Source organism: Hemicordylus capensis, chromosome 2 (assembly GCF_027244095.1).
Source record: "Hemicordylus capensis ecotype Gifberg chromosome 2, rHemCap1.1.pri, whole genome shotgun sequence".
NCBI lineage: Eukaryota > Metazoa > Chordata > Lepidosauria > Squamata > Cordylidae > Hemicordylus > Hemicordylus capensis.
This window is the reverse complement of record NC_069658.1, coordinates 1012625-1035000: the sequence shown is the minus strand read 5'-3', so window position 1 is coordinate 1035000 and position 22376 is coordinate 1012625. Positions and strand designations below refer to the sequence as shown.

General features: G+C 47.7%; 1 protein-coding gene across 8 annotated transcripts in view; it reads left to right on the top strand.

The window, feature by feature from the left end:
- The window catches only part of UNC13B (unc-13 homolog B), a 267593-nt gene that overhangs the window by 120118 nt on the left and 125099 nt on the right, over positions 1–22376 (top strand). For all 8 annotated transcript variants that reach the window (XM_053291916.1, XM_053291917.1, XM_053291914.1 and 5 more), the window contains 2 exons: positions 11157–11447; positions 13029–13119. In XM_053291916.1, the coding sequence (XP_053147891.1) occupies positions 11157–11447; positions 13029–13119 (382 nt within the window). The remainder of the gene's footprint in view (positions 1–11156; positions 11448–13028; positions 13120–22376) is intronic.

Sequence of the window (22376 nt, the reverse complement as noted above, 5' to 3'; positions counted from 1 at the left end):
TTTAACCAGAATCCTTGTAATTACCATAAATGGTGCTCCTTTATGTTGTGTTATATTAGGACACATTGTTATATTATATTGCAAAATGTTTCTTCTTCAAATAGTTGCTGATATATTCCTGTTTAGTTTCTGCTAAAGCCCTTGTGAGAGAGACATACACTGGATATAATAACTCTTAAAACACTCCTTTCCCCAATTTAGTAATTCTGAGGTGCAGTGTAATAGTAGAAGAACTTGAGTACTCTTTAACATATTCTGTTAAGAAATAACTTTACCAGTGCTGCAAGTATGTGTTATGTGTTATGACATTTTCCATACTCTTAATTTTTATGCATGTTAGTCATGATTTGGTCTTTTGCAACTCTCCTTTGTAAACGTGTTTTAAGCTCTTCCCCACCTTCCTTCCTTCCTTCCTTCCTTCCTTCCTTCCTTCCTTCCTTCCTTCCTTCCTTCCTTGTTGCTTTTCCCTTCGATCTTTATATATATATATATTTCTTTCTCCCACATGCATCAGACAAGGATCTTTAGTTAGCCATGGAAAAGTCAGGATCATTCCATTTGATTGTGAAACTGGCCCAGAAGAGTATGATGAGAACTATGAGGAATTAGGCAAGCAGTTAATAGAAGATTTCTTGGAAAAAAGTCACAGGACTAGAAGTTGGCAGGATCTGCATGCCAAGAAAAGCCCCATGCTCTCAAGGAGGGAAGATGTTAGTCACCATGAAAAGTCAAGGTATTCACGGAAGGTTTTCATGGAATCGGGACATCCTGATATTCCTTGCTATCCAGAGGAATACGACACGATAGATAGGAGAAGAAAAAAGAAACTGAGATATAATAACTTTGAAGAATGTGAACGAATAAGACGGCCAAGCAATGATTGCTTGAGACTTTCTTGTGAGCCGGTGGTTTCTTCAGGCAGTATTAAAACAAGAACTGAGCCTAGTATTTGTCCGGTTTATGAGGAAACTGAAACATACAGCAGTCCCATTGAAAGTGAGGAACAGCTGCCTGTACATCCAGTTTTGCGCCCGTACAAAAATGGCCTTTTAGTCAAGAGTGGTAAGTTGTCCAACAACAAACGGGCAAACCGTGACTCTGGATTAGTTCACTTTGGCAGTGAAGGTGGGATGCCCCCAGAACAGCCAATGAATTCTTTTATGCCATTAGAAGTTTTCGAGGAATTGGATAGTGTATCCGATGAACTTCAGTATTGTCATGTTTCTGATGACGATGACGATGATGAAATGGAAGAATTGGCTATACTTTCACAAGCATGGTGTAAATCAAATACTTGCCATGTTGGGAACCTCACTGATGATCGTACTGGGAGTGCCATATCTCTACTGCAAAGAGACAAAAAGCCACACAGGGCAAGAGGAGGAAAGCATAGTTATCTGAAGCAAGACTTGACCCTCTCTCCTGTTGAAGAGCCATCTGAAGAATATGTGGATGCAATGGATGAACTTCAGTGCTTAGTTGAAACTGTATCAGAATATTTGGCTGAAAAGGAGGAAGAAATTAGTAAATTTGGAACCCTTCCAAAAAGTAAAACCCCAAATGAGAATGTTTCTCTCTCGAAGGCCATCACTGATAAATCAGCTGAGGAGAGCACACAGCCACAGCAGGTAAAGCCCATAACTGCAGCACAGGGCCAAGAGAGCAGCAAAGCGTTAACAGAGGCACTGCCTGACTTGTCGGGTGTGAAAAATACTGTAAACTCCTTGTTTAGCTCTTTCACGGAAAAGGTGGGCTCGGGAACCAAGCATCTATCTGCATCAGTGGAAAAGCTTGTGTCTTCTACACCAGAGAAACCAGAAGCCCCTGCTCAGTCCAAGGGAGGCATTGCAAATACATTTTCAAGTAAGCCTAAATCTGTTGGAGCATCTCCAGAATCAAACGAAGAAAGGAAAGCTGATGTAAAGTTGTTGCCAACAACAACAACATTGCCACAGAATAGCTGTGAGAGAAGATCTGGTGATAGCACTGCTGATGTCCCAGGAGAATCTGAGAGAGGGACCAAGGCTTTTTCAGCCCCTCCAGCAACCTGTGCCCAGAACCAGCCCTCCTCTCAGAATCCAAGTTCAGTTATGAATTCTGTCTTGGGTATGTTCAACCCTTTAAAAATTTTCTCTGAAAAAGAAGCACCAAAGACAGAGACGGTACAACAGGAAGAGCATGTGAAGGTGGAAGCCTCTCATGCACATGCTTGTGAAGTCAAAGCAAGTGAGAAGCTGCGTGAAGAGAATGTGAAGCCCACACATTCCTCTCCTGAAATGAGCACAAATGAAACAGAAACGGGTACGAGCACTGGCCCAATGTCCTCACTCTTTGGTAAACTCTCAAGCTCTGTCAGTTCTTTTAGCTTGAAAGCTAGCTTTGAGAGCTTCACTGTTCCCAAGCAGCCACAGCAGTCTTGTGATGTGTCTCCTATCTCAGATCAGCCAGAGGAGGTTGTCAGAAAGTGTCCAGACACCTCAGGAAATCGCCCTCCTGCAGGAAAGTTATTGGAAAACAAACAAAGTGAAATGAAAAAAGAGGCTGATGTTCAGTCAACAGAGCCGGGAGAACCATCTGATAACTTCTTCAGTCCTCTTAAAAAATCTTTCAGTCAGTTGCTCCTTCCTTCTTCTACTGAATCTGTTCCAAAAGAGACTCCTTTAGGCTTGGGGAAAAGTCACCGGTCTGAAGATGATGTCAGAAAAACTAGCTCTACCAGCAGTGAAATTAATTTTCCATTCACTGGTAAGCTGCAGATTCCCTTTTTGAGCAGCTTAAGCTTTTCAGACAAACAGCAGGATAGCAAAGAAAAGCCAGGAATGTTCACTTCCTTTCTGAAGGTTGCCTCTGCTGAAAACCTGACAAGTTCAAAAGATCAGACTGGCCAACAGAGTTTCAGTGACAAGCCACTGAAGGTTGCAGAGGATCAGAAAAGCAGTAATTTGGAAACTGCCAAAACAGACTCATCAAAGTCTATTTCCGTTCCAGATGCACCAACAAATAAAGAGCTGATGAGGAGGATGAAAGAAACTGGCAAAGTCAATAGTTCCTCTGCACTGGACAGTGAAAATAGGAATCAAATTGCTCCGGGCATTTCAAGAATGGCAGGCCCAGGGCATGATCATAATCTTACGAGCACTCAAGACCTCAAAAGTGAAGGGAGGGCATCCGCCACCTCAAAAGAACCAGACTTAAATGCCGTGGCAGGAAAACCTCTGTCTACTAGTGGTGCTGGAGAGGGTAGAATAAAGGACAGTCCTCAGAAGATGGCCCCACAACAGGGTTTACTTTCAGGACTTTTCCGGCTTTCTTCATCTGACCATACACCCAGCAAGGAGGAGTCGGATGTTAAAAATGAAACTGACAACCAGAAAAGCAGTCAGCCTGGCTTACTTTCAGGATTATTTAAATTTGCTTCAAGTGAAAATGTGTCTGATTGTCAGCCAGATACGACCAAAACAAGCTCTCTCGGCATAATGAAATTTTTTGAAAGGAATGAGGAGCTAAGTTCTGGAGACAAATCGGTTGGCTCACATGTGGCTCCCAGTACCCAAGAAAGCACTGGGGGGAAGCAGGAGATGACCAGCTTCTTAAGGAATTTCATGCCCAAACCAAAAGAAAAAATAGAAGAGAAAGTGATGGAGTCTCCGAAGACTAATGGCCATTTGCCAAGCATGGACTTGAACAGGAGGGACAACGTGCCTGTCCCTGTTCCCCGGCGTTCTGTGTCTCAAAGTGCCCTAAGTCTTCAGGAAAAGATACAAGACTTATCAGAGAAACCAACTCTTTATAGACAAGATACCCATTCTAATATTTATCAAACGGTTCTAAATGAAAGGTCAAACCAGTTTCTCAATGCTTCTTTACTGAATGCTACGTTGTCTAGCCAATCAAGGCAGTGTCTTGCTTTTGAGGAAGCAAGGAGGATTTCTAGCTTTGACTGTGAGTATAATGCAGCAGAATTTTCTGCAAACACTTACCAACCTTCCTTGCCAGTTTACTATGTGTTAAACCAGAACTCCATCCCACTAGCTGAGTTTTTGGACTGGTCGGAATCTAACGACACAGTAATGAATCTGTGTAAAAAAGATGGAAATGCAAACATGATGGGTTGGAGACCAAATACAGATTTTGATATGCAGAGCGAAGATCTCAGTGTCATGTCGCATGAATCATTTGATCAGCTGCCCTTTCAAGATTTTTGTCTGGAAGAAAATGAGCTGTGGGCAACAAGTTCTCTAAATGGAAGCCTTACTCCCTTTGATGATTGCAGCTATGTTTTGGAAGAGATGCCCATGGACTTAAGCTACTCATCTGCTTGTGATGGAAATATGTGGACTTTAGTTGATCAGGAATCCTTAAGTATGGATGGAAGTTTTGTGTATTCATCTTATGGTCAGGAGTACCAGGACTGGCTGCTGCTGCTTGAGCAGGGCGTGTGGTGGCCATCCGGAGACAGCGACTGTGGCTACTACATGTACAGTGATGGTCAGTATGTCTATTCTCTACTCACGGATCCTACTGGGCAGTATGTCTATATATGCACTCCTGAGACATACACCCCTCCAGACTATTGGGACTGTAACTATCCGAAGGATACATGGCAGAGCACTGTGCTGAACGACAACACAATTGCTGTTTGTGGTTTCAAAGTGCCTCTTGGCAACGAAGATGAGTTATTCTGGTTTGCTGAAGAGGAGCAGTTGGATAATTACTTTGTAAATAAGCCACTTGACTTGTCTGTCGCTCTGCAAAGAAGTGATCAACTTATGAACATGAATTTGGAGACCTTTTCAGAAATGTTTGAAGAGTCTATTTATTGCCAGAGAGAGCAACCTTTGGACTTTTCTGGGTATAAACTTCAAAAACTCAAGGTAGATTTTAGGCCTGAGAGGAAAATGGAGCCTGGCTCAGAAGAGCTGCCCCTGACCCTTGACCTTAGTGTACATTCCCAAATGACTTCTCACAGGAGCTTAAAAGATGAGGTTCAGCCCCAGCAGACAGGCAAAATTCCTCCTGCAACCATTTCTGAACATGGGCAGTCAAGACGGTTTGGCTTTCACATCTTTCAGTCTTCTGGCAAGTCTGAGCCTTTGTTTGTATCCCAAAGTGAAGATAAAACAACTGGACAAGATACAAAACCGCCAGTGAACAAAGTCACATCTTTATTTTCTGCTCTGGGTGGCCTGATTGGTAAGGCCTCGGATTCAGATGGGCAGGAGTCCCCAGCGGAAGTGGCTTTTAAAAAGGCAGACACTCAGCCAGAGGGACACAAAACTCATGACCTCACATCAACATTACCCCGAAAAAAGGGGGAGGAGGTACAGAGCTGCCGGCAGGCTTCTGTCAAGCATGAACCAGAGAGCAAAGATAATAGCAGACCTGATCAGTTGGATTCTACTAGGAATGGAAAACCAGCAGCTCCTCAGAACCTTCGCCAGAAAAAGGCTCAGTTGGCCAGATGTCCCTCTCAGCCAAGTCAGGGTCCCACTGACATCAAGCCCAATCAGCAGGACAAAAGCATTAAACCAGTTCTTGTCCCAAATCAGCATGGATCCCAAGTGAGTGGGGATGAGGCCAAGAAAGTCTCGCCAGACCCCAAGCAAACATCCACAGAACCCGAAGGGACATTATTTAAAAGTGCTCTAAAGATTTTTAGTCTGGGAGAAGATTCGTCCACAACTGCAGCAGGTGATAAAACCCAAGCTCCTGGATTTTTTGACTTCTTTAAAACACAAGTAAACAAAGCACCACAGCCAAATGTAACAAGCAGTGAAAGTGAGAAGAAGCTTCCTCAGAAGCCAGAAGCCACAGGCATGTCCTCTTTGTTTGGCTCCATTGGAGATTTTTTCAAAGCCGATGCAGCTCCTCTCCCTCCAAATACAACCATCCTACCCAAGGGTGAAAGCCAACCCTTGATGGAATCGAAGGAAAAAATCCACAGGCACAGCGGGCAGCCACACAAGAGCGCCACTTCTGTGTCTCCTCAGGCGCCCATGGAGCAGACTGGGGTGGAAGCTGCCAAGAAGCCCATGGGAGAGCCACCTGGGCAGGTAGGAAAGGAAGCCGTGAAGCCCAAGGAAATGCCTCCAAGGAATGCAGAGCAGCAGCCCCCCATGCCCTCTGGTCCCCAGATGAGACAGCCCAGTGGCCCACCAGCACAGCGTGGCAGTGGGCCCACTGCCTCACTGGGCCAGCCTGGAGGAAGCCATACAGGAGCCACACCGGATAAAGCCCAGCCAAGCAAGGCAGACCAGCCGCCAAGAGAGTCTGGCTTCAGCTTGCCTTTTGGCTTCTCGCAGTCAGCTCCTTCCAAGCCCCAGGGACCTCAGCAGGCAGCCAGCAGGAGCATCTTCTCGTTCTTCTCAGCGCCAGAGAAGCCTCCCACCCCAGCCTCTGCTCCACCAGCTCCTAATGCCAAGCCCCCGGAAACGGAGGGTCTGTTTAAGATGCCTGCCTTTCTGTCTGGGGGGCCCACTGCCAAGAAGAATGTGCCTCAAAGTAGCTCCAGCTTCAGCTTTTTCAATCTGACTTCCTTCCTAGATGAAAAACCAACGGCTGGTCCAGGAGAAAGCAGTCTTGCAAAGCCAGCAGCCCCGCAGCAAGTCATGAGCCTTGCAAAGCCGCCTCTGCAGCAGGCCCCTGCGCAGCCCTCCATGAAGCCGTGTGTGTCTCTTGACTCTGGCATTGGAGCCCTGAGGCAGCCAGTCTTGGAGAGCCAAGAGGTGGCTGCTGGCATTGTTGAGGCCGTGCTTGGGAAGCAAGAGGCTATTGGCCAGCAGAGCAAGGCAAGTGGATTGAATCTTCCCGTTGCCCCACACACGGTGGCAAGTGCTTCAGAAGTCAAGAATGACGTCGAAGCGCCTTCCGTGGCTAATGAATCTCTTGAGAATGATACCAACAGTGGAGATCAGCCAGTTTCCTCTGAGCCTGACCTTAAAATCCCTAAGCCACAGGAGGATAGTGTACCCTTTCCTCTGGAGAGCCCAAAGCCAACTGAACAACTAAAAGAGAGCGCACACACAAGTAATGATGTGGCATTGTGTTCTGAGAAGGAAGTGTCTCTTTTGGACAGGAACAAGACTTCTGATGACACAGAACGCAGTTCATCTCTGGACAATACAGCTGTGGATCTGCCTGCTGCTGCTGAAGACCTTTTGGCAGATGATGTGTCTGAAGGAAAGCCAGATGTACCTGAGCCAAGACTGCCAGGGGCCACAGTACCTGATAACCCTCCTTCGGACACTGGAGTGCAGCAGGCTCCGGCGCAAAGATCTCTCCCCAAAATGCCGTCAGCATCTAACTTGCAAGAGAAGCCAAAAGAGCAAGAGAGTGACAGATCGGTTCTAGATACTTCCATGGAAATGTTTTCAAGCTTCATGACCAAAGTGAATCCCACTAAAACGTTCTCTGGCTTTTTTTCTCAGCCGCAAACACCAGCAGCAGCTCCGCCCAGTGCACAAAAGAAAAGCACTTCGTTCTTTGGCCTCTCCTCTCTGCCAAGTGGGCCTTCTCCAACATTTACAAGTGATCTCTTTGGCATTTTTAAAGGAGCGACAGAAGAGGCCCCTTCAAAAGCTGCTGGGCCTGCAAAACCTCAGGCTGCCCGTTCGAGGGCCAAAGAAGCTGCCGGCTCAGTTCTTGATAAAGGCTCCACAAAGCAAGACCAGATAACTAGAGCTGAAGCTTCGGAGACACATGCTAGTAATGTCCCGAGACAAGGCGATACCTCGGTTGTAGCAGAAGAGAAATCCACAAAAGCATGTACTATGGAAACAGAAACGGAATCAAGTGGAATAACTGGAAGTGGTCAAGAGAAGCCCCAGCTAAATGCTTCAGAAACTCTGATGTCTGGTACAGATCACGGTCCTGAAGGAGCACAGCCAGATACTAACTTGTTGACTTCTGATGCAATTGCAAATGCTGGCTCTTGCAGTCAAGATGTGGGCAGTGCAGGTGATGGAGAAACTGCAGTGATGTCGGAGAAGAATGAAGTGCCTACAGAGCCACTGGGAAAGGAAGCCACCCCTGCCACTGGGGAGCAGTCGATCCTGGAGAAGGAAACCGATGTTGCTGTCGGCCAAGTGGACTTGAGTCATGCCCAGGAGGCGGAACCCCAGGTTGACGAGGCAGAAGAAAACCTGTGCCAGTCAGGGTTGGATGCTGCACTGCAGACTGAACAAATAGCTGTGGAGAATGAGACAGATGAGGATGTGTGTTTGCCAGACTCAGCAGTGGCTATGGAAATGGAGCCAAAAGCTGCTGAGACTGAAGCTCATGATATGCATCAGGAAGATGCAAGCGAGACCCTTGAAATGACATCTGAGGTCCTCACTGAGCAGAAGGAGCCCTTAGCAGCCAGTGAAGTCGCTCAGGAGGGCATGGCCTTGAAAAGGAGCTTGGTGGGTAAAAGCCAGCCTGCCAGTGCCCCTCCAGAGGCCAGCACCACCACCACCACCAAGCCAGTGTTTGAAATGCCAAGCATGCCCACCTTGCCCAAGTTCAGCTTCCTGTCTTCAGCCGAGAGCAGCAAGCCCTTTGGGTCCTTCTTCTCACCGCAGCCACCTTCTGCAAGCAGGACGGCAGCAGAGCCGGGCCTAGCGTCCAGCTTCAATAAGTTTTCCTCAACTCTGTTTGGTGGAGGAAGTGATGAGAAGGCTGGTAAGCCAGAGAGTGCCCCAGGGGCGGTGTTTGGGAGGAAGCTAGACTTCTCATTTCCATGGCAAAAAGAGACCAAGGAGGCTCCTCTCCCGAAGGAACCAGATGCACCATCAAAGGCTTCCTCCAAACAAGATGTGCCCTCACATGCTTTGTCCAAACTAGATTCTGAGGCACCGCAGACTGGACCCCAACTGGAGACACAAGTGCCAGATGTGACAATTGCTGAGGAGAGTTCAAACGTCACTGCCCCTGCTCAACTAAGCAGCCAAGTTGCTGATTCAGACCTGTTTTCTAAGCAGTTGGACGACTTAAGCAAGGAATGCTTAGATGGCCCAACGTCCGCTGTGTCCAGCAAAGATCCAGAGGCCGAGATCTTCAAAGAATCTGAAGAAGGGCCGAGTGAAGTTTGCAGTGAGCCTCCTGGCCCCTCCCCGGATGAACCAGCCAAAGGCACTGCGCATGTTCAGGATCTAGTGGAGCAGAAAGACAGCATCCTGAGTCCTGCCATGGAAACACTTGTTCCTGGATTGCAGCCAGCAGGCGAGAGTAGCCTAGAGCCCCTCATGAAGAAAAGGCCAGTAGCAAGAGTAGCATAATAAATGGTGACCCCTTGTTGGCCATTTATAATGCAAGTGCTGTAGCTGTAGCTTCCTGACCACGTAGTTTAGGCTCGCCTGGACTGTGTTTGGTTTTCATAGTGCTGGTGGTAGAGAGAGGGCTGAACTCTGGTTGCCCAGCCAAGCAAGCCAAGCCCCTTGCTGTCCCTCTTCTTGGCTTCTGGCTTCCTTTGTTTGGAAAGGCTGTGCTTGGTGTCCCTCCCCTTCCTCCTCTTGTGTTGTGCTTCTGTGACTGAGCAGCCTTGACTACAACTTGCATTCGTCCTCCTTAGCCGAGTGGCTTGTGTGTGAGCAGCTGGCACTTCCAGCCGGACCAGCGCTGTCCAGTTGTGCGGTAGCAGGATTGGGGCAGGGGGAGCCGGGGGAAATGGCTGTCTGGTTTTTTGGAAGGCCTTTACGGTAGTATGGAGGGGTTTGGCTAGAGGATGTCCAATATGTGCAGGGTTGGAGGTGAGAGAGGCAGAGGGCAGTGAAGAAGACTCTTGGGGCTGAAGCTCTTCAGTCTCGAGTGCCAGAAGAATGAGGCCTTTCTGCCCCGGGACGGGGGGCAGGCTCCCACAGGGACCTCTTCTTCCCCTCTCCCCCACCCCACCTTGGTGCTGGGATGAGTTAAGCATAGTTGCAGACCTTTAAGTGTCCTGCTGCTGTACTTGCCTGCTGTTTGTGTACAGGCTGAATGTTGTTTCCTATGTTAGGCCGTTGACTTAGAGCCAGCTAGAAGTTCCAGAAGGTGCCACAGTTACCTTCCTTCAGCCTCAAACTGGGTTGATATCTGGGCTTTCATCTACCATATCTTGAAATCGTGCTTGATTATTCCACGTGGAAAAGAAAACCAGTATAGCTATCAGTGTATTGTGTGACTTCTGCCTGTTTTATGCCCTCCACCCAGTTACTCCTGCCCTGCCCTTGTTTCCACTGCGGGCAGTCTCTGAAATCCAAGCCAAGCTCCCATGCCTCACCAGCCAGTTAGCCTAGCAAGGGTTTTGTTTCCAGAGTCTCCCCCTTCCCCCAACTCCTCCTCGCAGGCTATAGATGGGATTGGCCTTGAGACTCCCTGGGGTGTCTGTCCAGGCCTCCGTCAGCCAGAAAGGGCTTGCCTGTCAGCCCCGAGGCATCCTTTGCCGAGTGGGATTTGGCAACAGAGAGTGCTGTGTGGCTCTCTTGTTGCATGGTGACATAGCTCTGAGCCAGCACCGTGCATCCTGCTAAGGACCAGGGAAGGGCCCTTGGCGTGCTGAAGGCAGAGCTGCCTTCTTGGTCACCAGCAGATGCGACGAGATTCTCTCAGTGTAAGAGAGATGGCAGCCTTATGAAATGGCAGGCAAGATGAACCCCTCCATGTGCTGTTGAAGAGCGTGCTTATTTTGCCCTATGAAATACAATAAACACACATTTCAAAACAAGCGGTGGTAGTCACAAATGCACCCTTCCCCCCCCAATTCCCCCTTCTGCTATAAACCCACCCATCCCATCTTCTATCAAAGGGGAACACTCAAGTTAGGAGCCTTGCCTAGTGACCTGAGGTCTCATCTTGCCTCGGTGGCCGCTGGAAATCCTCACTGCCCTTCTGGGCTTGATTTCTGTGGAATCAAGGGCTTGGGGGATGCTTAGTGGCTTGGCTAGTGGGGGGCGATGGAGGCTGAGAGCCAGTGTTCCAATGGCAGGGGCAGTCTTGGGAACTGGGAATGGTGATTTGAGAGAGGGCCTGGCTCCCGGGGGCTTCATTCAGCCGACAGGCCTTGTGTAGCCGGGGCTTGCTCTGTGTGTGCCTTTATAAATAAATAAATAAAATAATTATTTATTTTATTTATTTTGTCCCGCTTGCTGTTGCCTGCTTGTCCCTGCCTTCTGGCTTACCACTGTCTTACTCTCTCACAGTCCTGCCAGCAGTAGTAGGTTTGGTTCCTCCTGTAACATCAGTCAGGGAAGCTCCGAACTCGAGGATGAGCGCGAAGAGGAAGGGGTGCCTGCCGCTGCTCTTCATCAGAGGGAGGACCATGGATGGCCTAGTGAGCAGCAGCCGCCGTTGCCGCCGCCGCCGCGGGAGGAGATGCGCAATGGAAGCGAGGAGGTGTGGGGAGGAGAGAAGGAAGCACAAGGGCAGCCCAAGTGCCAGCTCCCTCCAGAAGTGGAGAAGCCCGGAGAAATTGCCCCAAGGCCACCAGGCAGGTAGGTGATCGAAATGACTGCAAGCTTCCTCAGGGCTGAAGGCCGGTTCCCAGCTGCTCTTGGGGTTTTGGGGGGGGAGGGGGCTGAGTGCGAGCAAGAGAGCGTGCGCGCACTCTGTAGCTGGCCTAGAGGAGTCTTGTAACTGATGCCGCTCTCCTCACAGCTCTCCTCGGGGGCCATGGGTCACACTCCTCCCAGGCTGCTGGTCAGTAGTCCCTGTTCCCTCCTGTATGGGAAGCACCTTCCTGCTTCCTCAGTGGTGCCCAGCCCCATGTGTGCTCCCCCCCCCCACTGGAGCGGCAGAGGTGGGGCAGGCTGAGTAAGGCTTCCAGGGGCCCCCTGGCAGAGTAACAGGGCTCATCGTGGCAAAGCCCTTTCCTGCAGGATTGGCCATGCCCTGCTCCTGACTGTGCAGAGATGCAGATTCTGTCACTGCTGGTGTATTTCGTCCAGGGGAAGGAAGCCACCTTTGGGGACCCCAAAGCCAAGTGGTAGAGCTTGCGGCAGTTAGCAGTTTCTCCTCGACTGGGTAGTCCGTGCTCCAGGCCCACACGTTTTCGGTTCCATCTCAGGGGACAAATGCTCAGAGTGATGCTCTTGGGCATGCTGCACTTACAGATTTCTGTGTCTTCTCATCCCTTCTTTATCCCTCGCTGCAGTCATTTTTGCCCAGAGGAAAGGATTAGGGTAGAGTTTGGGTCAGAGGGGATATATTTATTTACATAGCAACATAGGAAGCTGCCCTATGCTGAGTCAGACCATTGGTCTATCTAACTCAGTATTTTCTACCCAGACTGGCAGTGACTTCTCTAAGATTGCAGGCAGGAATCTCTCCCAGCCCTATTTTGGAGATGCTGCCAGGGAGGGAACTTGGAGCCTAGATGCTCTTCCCAGAGTGGCTCCATCCCCTGAGGGGAAGATCTTAAAGTGCTCACATGTCTAGTCTTCCATTCATATGCAACCAGAATGGACCCTGCTTAGCTAAGGGGACGAGTCATGCTTTCTACCACAAGACCAGCTCTCCTCTCCTTATATAAATAAATATTTTATTTAAAAATATTTATGCCAGGCCCCTCCAGGACACTACTGCTCAGGGTAGAACAAATGGTTGTCCTCTCTCCATGGAGTAATCTTTGGAGGACACTTCTGCCAATTGTCATTTCCATTCCTTTGACAACACTGATAAATTTTATAGTAGTTTTTGTGTTGTTAAAACTTTTAAAAAGTGTTTAAAACACCATTGCAAATTTGGCCAATGCAGGCCTGGTGGTCGGGACAATCAAAGTATGGCAGCTCACCGCAAGTTGAACGGCTGGCCTCGTCCTCCTCTCTAGGTACAGGCCTTGTCAGGGGTCACCACGAGCCGTGGTCCTCCTCAGTTGGTTGCCTTGGCCAGCCCAGTTGGATCATGGCCTGGAGTGCTGCGGCAAGGCAAGCCTGTTGGTTCTGAGGATTGTCGGGCCAGCTGTTCTGAATGTTGGTGACCGCAATAAAAAGGACTCTTCTTCACTGTCCCATATGAAGCCTCGGGCTGCCTTTTTATGCTCCCCACATTGGTTTCTTTTATCCCTTTGTTACAAGTTACCAAGATGAAGACGAGTCTCTGGTGTTTGCCCCTGCGAGAGCCCGCTGGATCCGAGCCATCAATAAAGTGCGTCTCCAGTTTCAAGAGGTAGGCCTGGCAAAGTGCTTCGTCCTTTCCCTCTGTGTTTGCAAGCTCTGGTGTGTCTTGGCTTGAAGGCTGCCTTCCGTGGTCAGAGGAAGGCGTTCTGCTCCCAGGAGCCCTGCTGCTGGGCTGGAGGGTCAGGCTTCTTGCAGCTTCAGCTCAAGCCCCAGTGACAGGCTGGGTGTGCGGATACTGCAGCAGGGCCGGATTCTTGGAGGAAGAGTTGCATCCCCATCACAGCTCTGTGGTGTTTGAAACGAGCATGACGTTGCGCTTTGAGGGGAGCCCACTTCCCTGTGGGTGGGGTGGTCAGGGTGGGGCAGCTGCTTGTCTGCTTCCTGGTCTCACTCCAGGCAGAATCTTCTCAGAGGCCATGTCATGGCTGGACAGACCTGGGGAGAAAGGAACAGGGGCTCTCTTTCTTTACTGCTGGCTGCTTGAAGAGAGGTGCTGCATGCCTGGGCAGGCATTGCAGGAATGCCTTCATGGGCATATCGAGATGGTTATGTGGATTGTGTTTCCCATTTCTAGGTTGTGTGTGGCGATGCGTTTGTGTTGTGCTTTGCTGTTTAAAGAGAGTTTTATTCAGTGGACAGTCTTTAAGGAGAGTGTGTTAGACGTTTAATTTAAAGTTTGTTAAGCAGCCTGTCTCTTGTGTAGCTGTAACAAAAAGATGCATCCCTCCAACAGTCCCTTAAGATTGTTGTGGTTGCCTCTGGTGGACATCCCTTTGCATCCCCATTGTTTAGACTAGCTGTAAGCTATATCAGGAAACGGTTGTGTGCAAAGCTCCCACCTAGAAATTACACCTCATGTGGATTTATGTTCCTTACTAGGATATTGTAAAGACAATATTTAAAGATAAATACTAGTTTACTTATATGCTTCTAGCATAAACCAAGCTTAAAACATCAAACATAGCATCAGGGTTTCATGAAAGATAGTTTCAAGGAGCATCAGTTCAGGAACTATTGTGCTAAACCCACAAACTGTTTGTGCAACTTGAGTTCCATCTTTTTTTATCCTAGAATTTCTCATGACTATACAAAACCATAACGCAGAGAAACGCGTCCACATTCCAGCCCTCTCTTAATACACAGCTAGTGGTCATGTGCAATTTGTTTACTGCTCCTTCTTTGAGTGATTGTTATGTTAACTCAAATTTATCGTTAGTCTCCTTAGCTTCCTTTACTAATCCTTATGTTTGAGGAGCAGGAGAGAGGAGAGATGTGAATGGATTCCTTGCATACGTGGGAGTGCAGCTGGACCCCCATCACTTTCAGCATGTGGCTCTAGTAAAGCAAACGGAATGTGCTGAATTGTGCATGAGCAGCCCTTCAGCCCAATAGCGTGTGTGCGTGTGTGTGTGTGTGTGTGTGTGATAGGTTCTTGAGCAGGTAGCAGTCCCTGGTAGCTACCGCTGTGATCAAAACAGGAAGGGAGACTTCAAGGCCAAAGGACCCATATGGTGTGGACAAGGGTCCCTCCAACCCCTCCCCTTGTCTGGGGGCAAGTGCTAAGTGGAGGCTGCTCTGTGTGCATCCTGCATAGTGTGAGTCACCAAGCAAATTAAAGGGTTGGCACATACTTGTGAATATGCACGTTACACAAAGCACAAAAAGGCGCTTGCAGCAGAGTCTGCCTCCATACAGACAGACTGGGTCACAAAGGTCTCTTAGGATGCGAAGACACGCCTGAGTCAGAATGTGGACTTCCCCAGATGATGGAGCTCTCATCTTCAGCTCTGGTCTAAATGAACCTTAACCGGTTCCAGATCCAGTCTGACTTGGAAGAGCTGTGAGCAGCTAGCTGAACTTGTCATCCCCACACCAGATGGGTTCAGGCAAGCAGACCAGAGTGTGACTTGTCTGCAGCTGACATCACAGCTGTCAGGCATAGAAGGCTATTGGCCAGCTAGAGCCTTGTGCGTCTTCCAGCTGCAAATATTGCCAGGTGAATGGCTGGCTAGAAGAACCTCTGGCTGTTTTGTCCTGGAGTTGCATCAAGCAGGCATCTGTGCAGGGCTGCTGAGGTGGGGACTGCGCTTATACTGTGCAAAAGACTGTAACAGAGTCATGTACTGCATTTTAACCGCGCCCCGCCCCCCTCGAATGACTGCCCTTTTAAAAGCGGCTATTTGACAGTGCCACCTAGGTACTGTAGTTCTTTTTTTGCGTGCATGGGTTTTGACTGAGTTGGAGGATGATGATGATGATGATGATGATGATGCTATTTACACGCAGTCTACCAGATGTTATTGACTGGTTTGGTACTTTAATTTTCAGGCCCTTTCCAAAAGTCTAGGATAACTAAAGAAGAATTAAAGATAGCTTCGTAGTATTCGTGCTGTCCCGAGTAGTGTGGCCTTCTATAGTTGATGTGTTGTAATTTTATTGATGCCCAAGGTGTCGAGATGGTGTTCAGGTTCTTTTGGTACTGCACCAAGGGCACCCACAACTATTGGCACCGCTATTGTTTTCTTTTTCCAGAGCCACTCAATTTCAGTCTGAAGGTCCTTGTATTTAGTTATTTTCTCCAATAGTTTTTCGTTGACTCATCTATCCCCAGAGATTGCAATATCAATTATCAGAACCCGATTCTTCTCGATGACTGTCAGATCAGGTGTATTGTGAGCTAAATGCCTATTTGTATTTGACAATCCCAAAGGACTTTTGCCTCTTCATTTTCTGTGACCTTCTCAGTCAGATGATTCCACCAATTCTTGCTTGCTGGCAATTTGTAATTCTTGCAAAAGTTCCAGTGGATCATCGCAGCAACTTGGTTGTGTCTTTCCTTATAATCAGTCTGCGCGATTTTCTTACAACAACATACAAGGTGCTCAACAGTCTTATCCACTTCCTTACGTAACTGACACTTACTGTCTTTCTGGGTCATATAAATTTTTGCTTTTATAACATTTGTCCGTAGTGATTGTTCCTGGGCTGCAAAAATGAGACCTTCCGTTTCTTTCTTCAGTGTCCCCTTTAACCACTGCCATGTTCTGCTGTTGTTGACTTTCGATTGTATGCCGTTAAAGAACTGACCATGCAATGGTATTTTGTGCCATTTTTCTCGCTGATTCATCATCTGCTATTTTTTGTATTGGTCCTTTCACTCCTTCATTTTCAGCAGTCCTGTCTTCCTCACTTCCTGTAGCATTTCTTCTCGGCTTTCATTGATGTATTCCACCAATGCTCGTTACATTATTAGATTATGTTGTTGCTCATTACATTATTACATTACGTTGTTGTTGTTGTTGTTGTTTGTTTGTTTGTTTCTATTCCACATTTTCAAACTGTTTAAGGTGGCTAAAAAAAAGTTTAAAACAATCAAAATGGAACAATGAAATAAGCAAACCATTGCAAAATAAATACAATCAGCATCACCCTCATCTGTCGCTGGGTGAACCTGGGAGAGTTCGGTCCAACTGAACTATAACCTCTTCCCCCCACCTTTTTAAAAACTGAAATATATTTGCATATCGTAATAGGCTCCATCTTGCTTCAGTCTTGTAGCTGAACGTCCCAATTATACTTAGTGGTTGTATTTGTGCACAAATGTCAGAAACACCTCATGTTTCCACTTGCCTCTGCAAGTTCACTGGCTTGGAGATAACAGTGCATGGAATCCGAGGGCCCGAGTGGGGAGACCATGGAGGGGAACCTGATTCTGGAGCAAGCCAACACCTGGAAGTCAGAGCCACCCTGCCAGGTGCGTGGCAGCTGTGTCTTCTGCTGGGCTCACTTTCATATTTGTTCAAGGAAGTTGGAGCTTTGTTCTTTGTATTATAGTCTCATTTTTGGAAGCGGTCTAATCTGTTAAACTGTGCAGGTTACGGTCTGCAGGTTTCAATAAGCTGCGTTTGGGGGACCCCTTGTTACGTTAGAGAATCAGATGGCATATGTGTGGTCAGAGATGGCATCTAGAAGACTCATTCCGCGTATCTGCAGGAAAAGTGGGGACAGATGATGGGAATTAACGGACACTTCTGGATAAACTTCAGCTGGTGTCACTAGCGATCAGAAAACCTCCACAGATAGAAGGAATTCTGAATGTTAAACCAAATCAAATACGTAAACCAGAACTCTGAGGAGTGTTTCTCTGGGGAATAAATTTACTCAAACAAACTTCCACACAAAAGTAAAGTGTGCAGTAATGGCTCGTGGAAGAAGGAAAATGTTGCAAATCTGGTTCCACTCAGCTAGGAACTGTTTTTCTATAGCTAGTGATTACGGTGTCAGACTAGGACTTAGGAGACACAGGTTCAAATCTCCCCTTAGCCACAAAACTAGCTGGGTGACCTTGGGTCCGCTTGTCTCCCTTAGCCTAACATACCTTGCAAGGTTGTTGTGAGGACAAAATGGGGAGGGGCATGTATATGCTGCCCTAAATTCCTAGGAAGAAGTAGAGTAATAAATGTCTCCTGTATGCTCCGCATAGGAATGAATGGGATGCATCCGTCCAAGTATTTGGGGTCTTTGTCACACGCCCTCCTCCCTCAGCCTCCCTTTCTCTAAGCCAAGCAGATTTCCCCATCTCTGGTTACAGAGTGGCATATTCTTAGTTGCTGCTGTTAGCACCTCTTCTGGTTTTGATTAATTATTCCTGGATATTTAATGGTCTCTGTCAAAGAATATGGGTGTCCCCAAGGTGTGCATCCATTGTGAGATTGAAGGTTCTGTTTTCTGTCAGATATACAAACTCCATAAACCGTCTGGCCCTGGCCATTTACTAGTTTTCCAGACAGTTTAGAACTTCATCTGGTGATGATGCCGCCCTGCCCCCTGGACCCCTCGGTACCCTGTGTCGCCGGAGGTGCCCGATTCACCTGTGTGCGTCGGCATGTGAGCACGCATGCCGGGTGCGCAAAACATGCGTGCACACGTGCCAACGCGCACAGGTACGTTGGGTACTTCTGGTGGTGTGGGTTCCGGGGGTGGGGGGTGGGGGGTGTGCTGCCGCCCTGAAGGACCCTTTTCTGGCCAAGCGCCGGCGGGGAGAAAGCGGAGGGAGGGGTGGGTGTGCCCTCCCCCGCCCTTAAGGTCAGCCCCCCCCTTCAAACTTCCCCCGCCCGGTTCCGTGCACATCCCTACTTCTCCCATCTCTTCAAGTGACATCTCTCTTAGCTGCTATTCTTGAAGCTCTCTTGCTTCTCTGCTGGGTTGTTCTGATCCTCTGCCTTCTGTGCTGACTTTTTTCTGGATGCATCAACTACCTGGCCAAAAGTCAGCCCCTTTTTATACACCTGTGGCCCCAAACCCTTCTCATCAGGTCTTTTATGGATTGGGCTTTTAACTCAGACTTCTGATTAGACCTTTTTACGACACCTTTTTGACCAATGATGATATGGCACTGCTGTGCAGTCACCTATTTGGGATTTCATTCCTTCATTTGCATCTCTTGAGGGAATGTATGTATGTATTGTATGTTTTTTTACTTTTGTAAACTGCCTTGGGATTGTTTTTAATGGAAGTTGGTGTATAAATGTAACAATCAATCAATCAATGTTCTGAACTGTCTGGAAAAATTAAAAACTAGCAAATCGCCAGGGCCAGACAGCATCCACCCAAGAATCCTTAAAGAACTCAAATGTGAAATTGCCGACCTCATTGCTAAAATATATAACTTATCCCTACAATCAGGCTCTGTACTGGAGGACTGGAAAGTAGCAAATGTAACACCGATTTTGAAAAAGGGATACGAGGCAAACTGAGAAATTAAGGCTGGTTAGCTTAACGTCTGTTCCAGGCAAATTGATGGAAAGCATTCTCAAGAATAACATTGTAAAGGACATAGAAGAACACGCCCTGCTGAGGGAGAACCAGCATGGCTTCTGAAAAGGTAAATCTTGCCTCACCAACCTTCTGGAGTTCTTTTGAGAGTGTTAACATGTGTGTGGAGAAAGGTGACCCAGTTGACATGGTATTCCTGGACTCCCAAAAAGTTTTCAGCAAAGTTCCTCATCAAAGACTCCTGAGAAAACTTAGCAGTCATGGGATAAGGGGACAAATACATGTGTGGATTGCTAACTGGTTGAAGGACAGGAAACAGAGGGTAGGGATAAATGGAGAGTTTTCACAATGGAGGGAAGAAAGAAGTGGGGCAACCCAGGGATCTGTACTAGAACCAGTGCTTTTTAATTTATTCATTAATGCTCTAGAAGTAGGGGTAAACAGCCAGGTGGCCAGATTTGCAGATGACACCAAACTATTTAGGGAAGTGAAATCCAAAACGGATTGCGAGGAGCTCCAAAAGGATCTCTCCAAACTGGGTGTGTAGGTGACAAAATGGCAAATGCGGTTCAATGTTGGCAAGTGTAAAGTGATGCATATTGAGGGAGATGACCCCAACTTCAAGTACACGTTGATGGGATCTGAGCTGTGGGGGATTGACCAGGAGAAGGATCTTGGGGTCGAGGTGGACAACCCATTGAAAGTGTTGACTCAATGTGTGGCAGCTGTGAAAAAGGCCAATTCCATGCTAGGGATCATTAGGAAGGGGACTGAAAATAAAACTGTTAACATTATTATGTCCTTATAGAAAACTATGGTGCGGCCACACCTGGAGTACTGCGTACAATTCTGGTCACCACATCTAAAAAAGGGCACTGTAGAAATGGGAAAGGTGCAGAAGAGGGCAACCAAGATGATCAGGGGCCTTGAGCACCTTCCTTATAAGGCTAGGCTACAGCATCTGGGGCTCTTTACTTTGGAAAAGAGGCAACTACGGGGAGACATGATAGAGGTCTATAAAATCATGCATGGTGTGGAGAAAGTGGATAGAGAGAAATTCTTCTCCCTGTCGCATAACACTAGAACCACGGGTCATCCCATGAAATTTGAATGCCAGGAATTTTAGGACCAACAAGCAGAAGTACTTTTTCACAAAATGCAACATCAACTTGTGGAATTCTCTGCGACAAGATGTGGTGACAGCCAACCACCTGGATGGCTTTAAGAGGGGTTTGGATAATCATGGAGGAGAGGTCTATCAATGGCCACTAGTCTGAGGGCTATAGGTCACCTACAACCTCAGAGGCAGGATGCCTCTAAATACCAGTTGCAGGGGAGTAACAGCAGGGCATGCCCTCAGCTCTTGCCTATGGGCTTCTCAGAGGCATCTGGTGGGCCACTGTGTGAAACAGGATGCTGGACTAGATGGGCCTTGGGCCTGATCCAGCAGGGCTGTTCTTATGTAAACCCACATCCGCCCACATCTCTTCCTTCTTCTTCTTCACTGCATGCTCCCCACTCCATATCATCTTCTCTGGTAATGGTCTCCAAAGAATATCAAGTCGATATATTAAGAGAAGAAGGCTTCTTTAAAAAGAAAGAAAACCAAATCCTACAGATGAGCTTAATGGGACAGAAAGAAAGAGGGGCTCCCTGGGACACGTGGTGTGGCAATAGTGTGGAATTGCAGAACAAGTGATTTCCTACTTCCTTCATGAATACAGGTGGCTTCCTGCTGGATATGAGGGACTTTCCTCCCAGTGTGAATGGTGGTTCTTCTGTGGCCCTGGTTGTTACCCCTGGAATGAAGAAATGAGCTGCCATTGATATGATTGCGTCTCAGCAATCTTTTCCTAACCACGGAACTACAGAATCAGTTAGATGATGCCTCCTGTGACCAGTTTGCTAAGCATTCTGTATATAAAATTATTCGTCTTCTCACAGCTTGGACATTGCATTGATGGTAGCACATGAGGTGCCCTCAACACCTGCTTGTCATTAGTTATGGATTATTTTCAGCCTATTCAACCTGAGGATGTGGGCAGGATCCTTGGATTGTTGGGATCATCTACATGCATGCTTGACTCTTGTTGTTCTTGGTGCATGAAATCTGCCAAGGGAGGGACTCGCCAGGTGGGTAGGGAGGGTTGCTAACCCAACCTCTGCAGAGGGTGTTGTTCTGTCCTCCCTTGAATTGGCCATTGACCACCCTCTGAGGAAACCCTACCTAGACCCCACTGTTTGGTGGCTACCAGCCACTGTCGATCCTCTCCTCCGTGGGAGTGTGCAGTGGCAACCCAACTCCAGGGAGTCCTCGAGGAGGCTGGTTTATCTTGAACTCATTTTGGTCCTGCTTCCAGCCCAGTTTAAGGAATGAAATGGCCTTGGTAGCTCTGGAAGGTGACCTATGCTGGGGAGTCGGCAGGGGAGTGTGTCTGGCCCTGCTGGGCCTGACTTGTCAGTGGCTTTGACTGCCATTGCCCACGGTATCCTTCTGGGCCTCCTGGCACGTTGGGGATTATGAGGCACTGCTGCCCTACCTGTTGGGGAGGTCACAGAAAGTGGTGCTGGGGCAGTCCTGCTTGGCGCCATGGCTGTAGGCTTATGGCATCTCACAGTGTTCCATATTGGCCCGTGTTGTTGCTAGTTTGTTTATTTACGTATCATATTTATATACCACCTGATATCTGTGTCTCTAGGTGGTGTACACAATTTAAAACACAACAAATATAATAATAATAATTATTATTATTATTATAAAAACATTTTTATAATGCCCAAAACTTACGACTCTGGCAGTTTAAAACAGAATAAAAACAAAGTAAAACATTTGTTAAGACAGAAATGCGGGGGTGGGGGTGGGGAACACACACATTACAACAATCTAAAAATTTCAAAACAATATTTCAAAACAGCATTAAAACCATTAAAACCATTTAAAAAAATTAATTAAAAGCCTGAGTGAAGAAATGTGTTTTAAAAGACTTTTTAAAAAGCTGTCAGAGATGGGGAGGCTCTCATTTCAGCCGGGAGCGCATTCCAAAGCCTCGGGGCAGCAACGGAGAAGGCCCGTCCCTGAGTGGCCACCAGATGAACCGGTGGCAGCTGCAGACGGACCTCTCCAGCAGATCTCAGTGGGCAATGGGGTTCATAGAGAAGAAGACGTTCTTTTAAATACCCAGAGCCCAAACGGTTTAGGGCTTTATAGGTTATAACCAGCACCTTGTATTTTGCCCGGAAACGTATCGGCAGCCAGTGTAGCTCCTTCAATACAGGAGTTATATGGTCTCTCCGAGATGACCCAGAGACCAAACTAGCTGCCGCATTCTGGACCAGCTGTAGTTTCCGGACTATGTACAAGGGCAGCCCCACATAGAGCACATTACAGTAATCCAGTCTGGAGGTTACCAGCAGATGTACCACTGTTTTGGGGTCATTCATCTCAAGAAACGGATGCAGCTGGCGTATCAGCCAAAGCTGATAGAAGGCACTTCTGGCCACCGCCTCAACCTGGGACACCAGGGAGAGGCT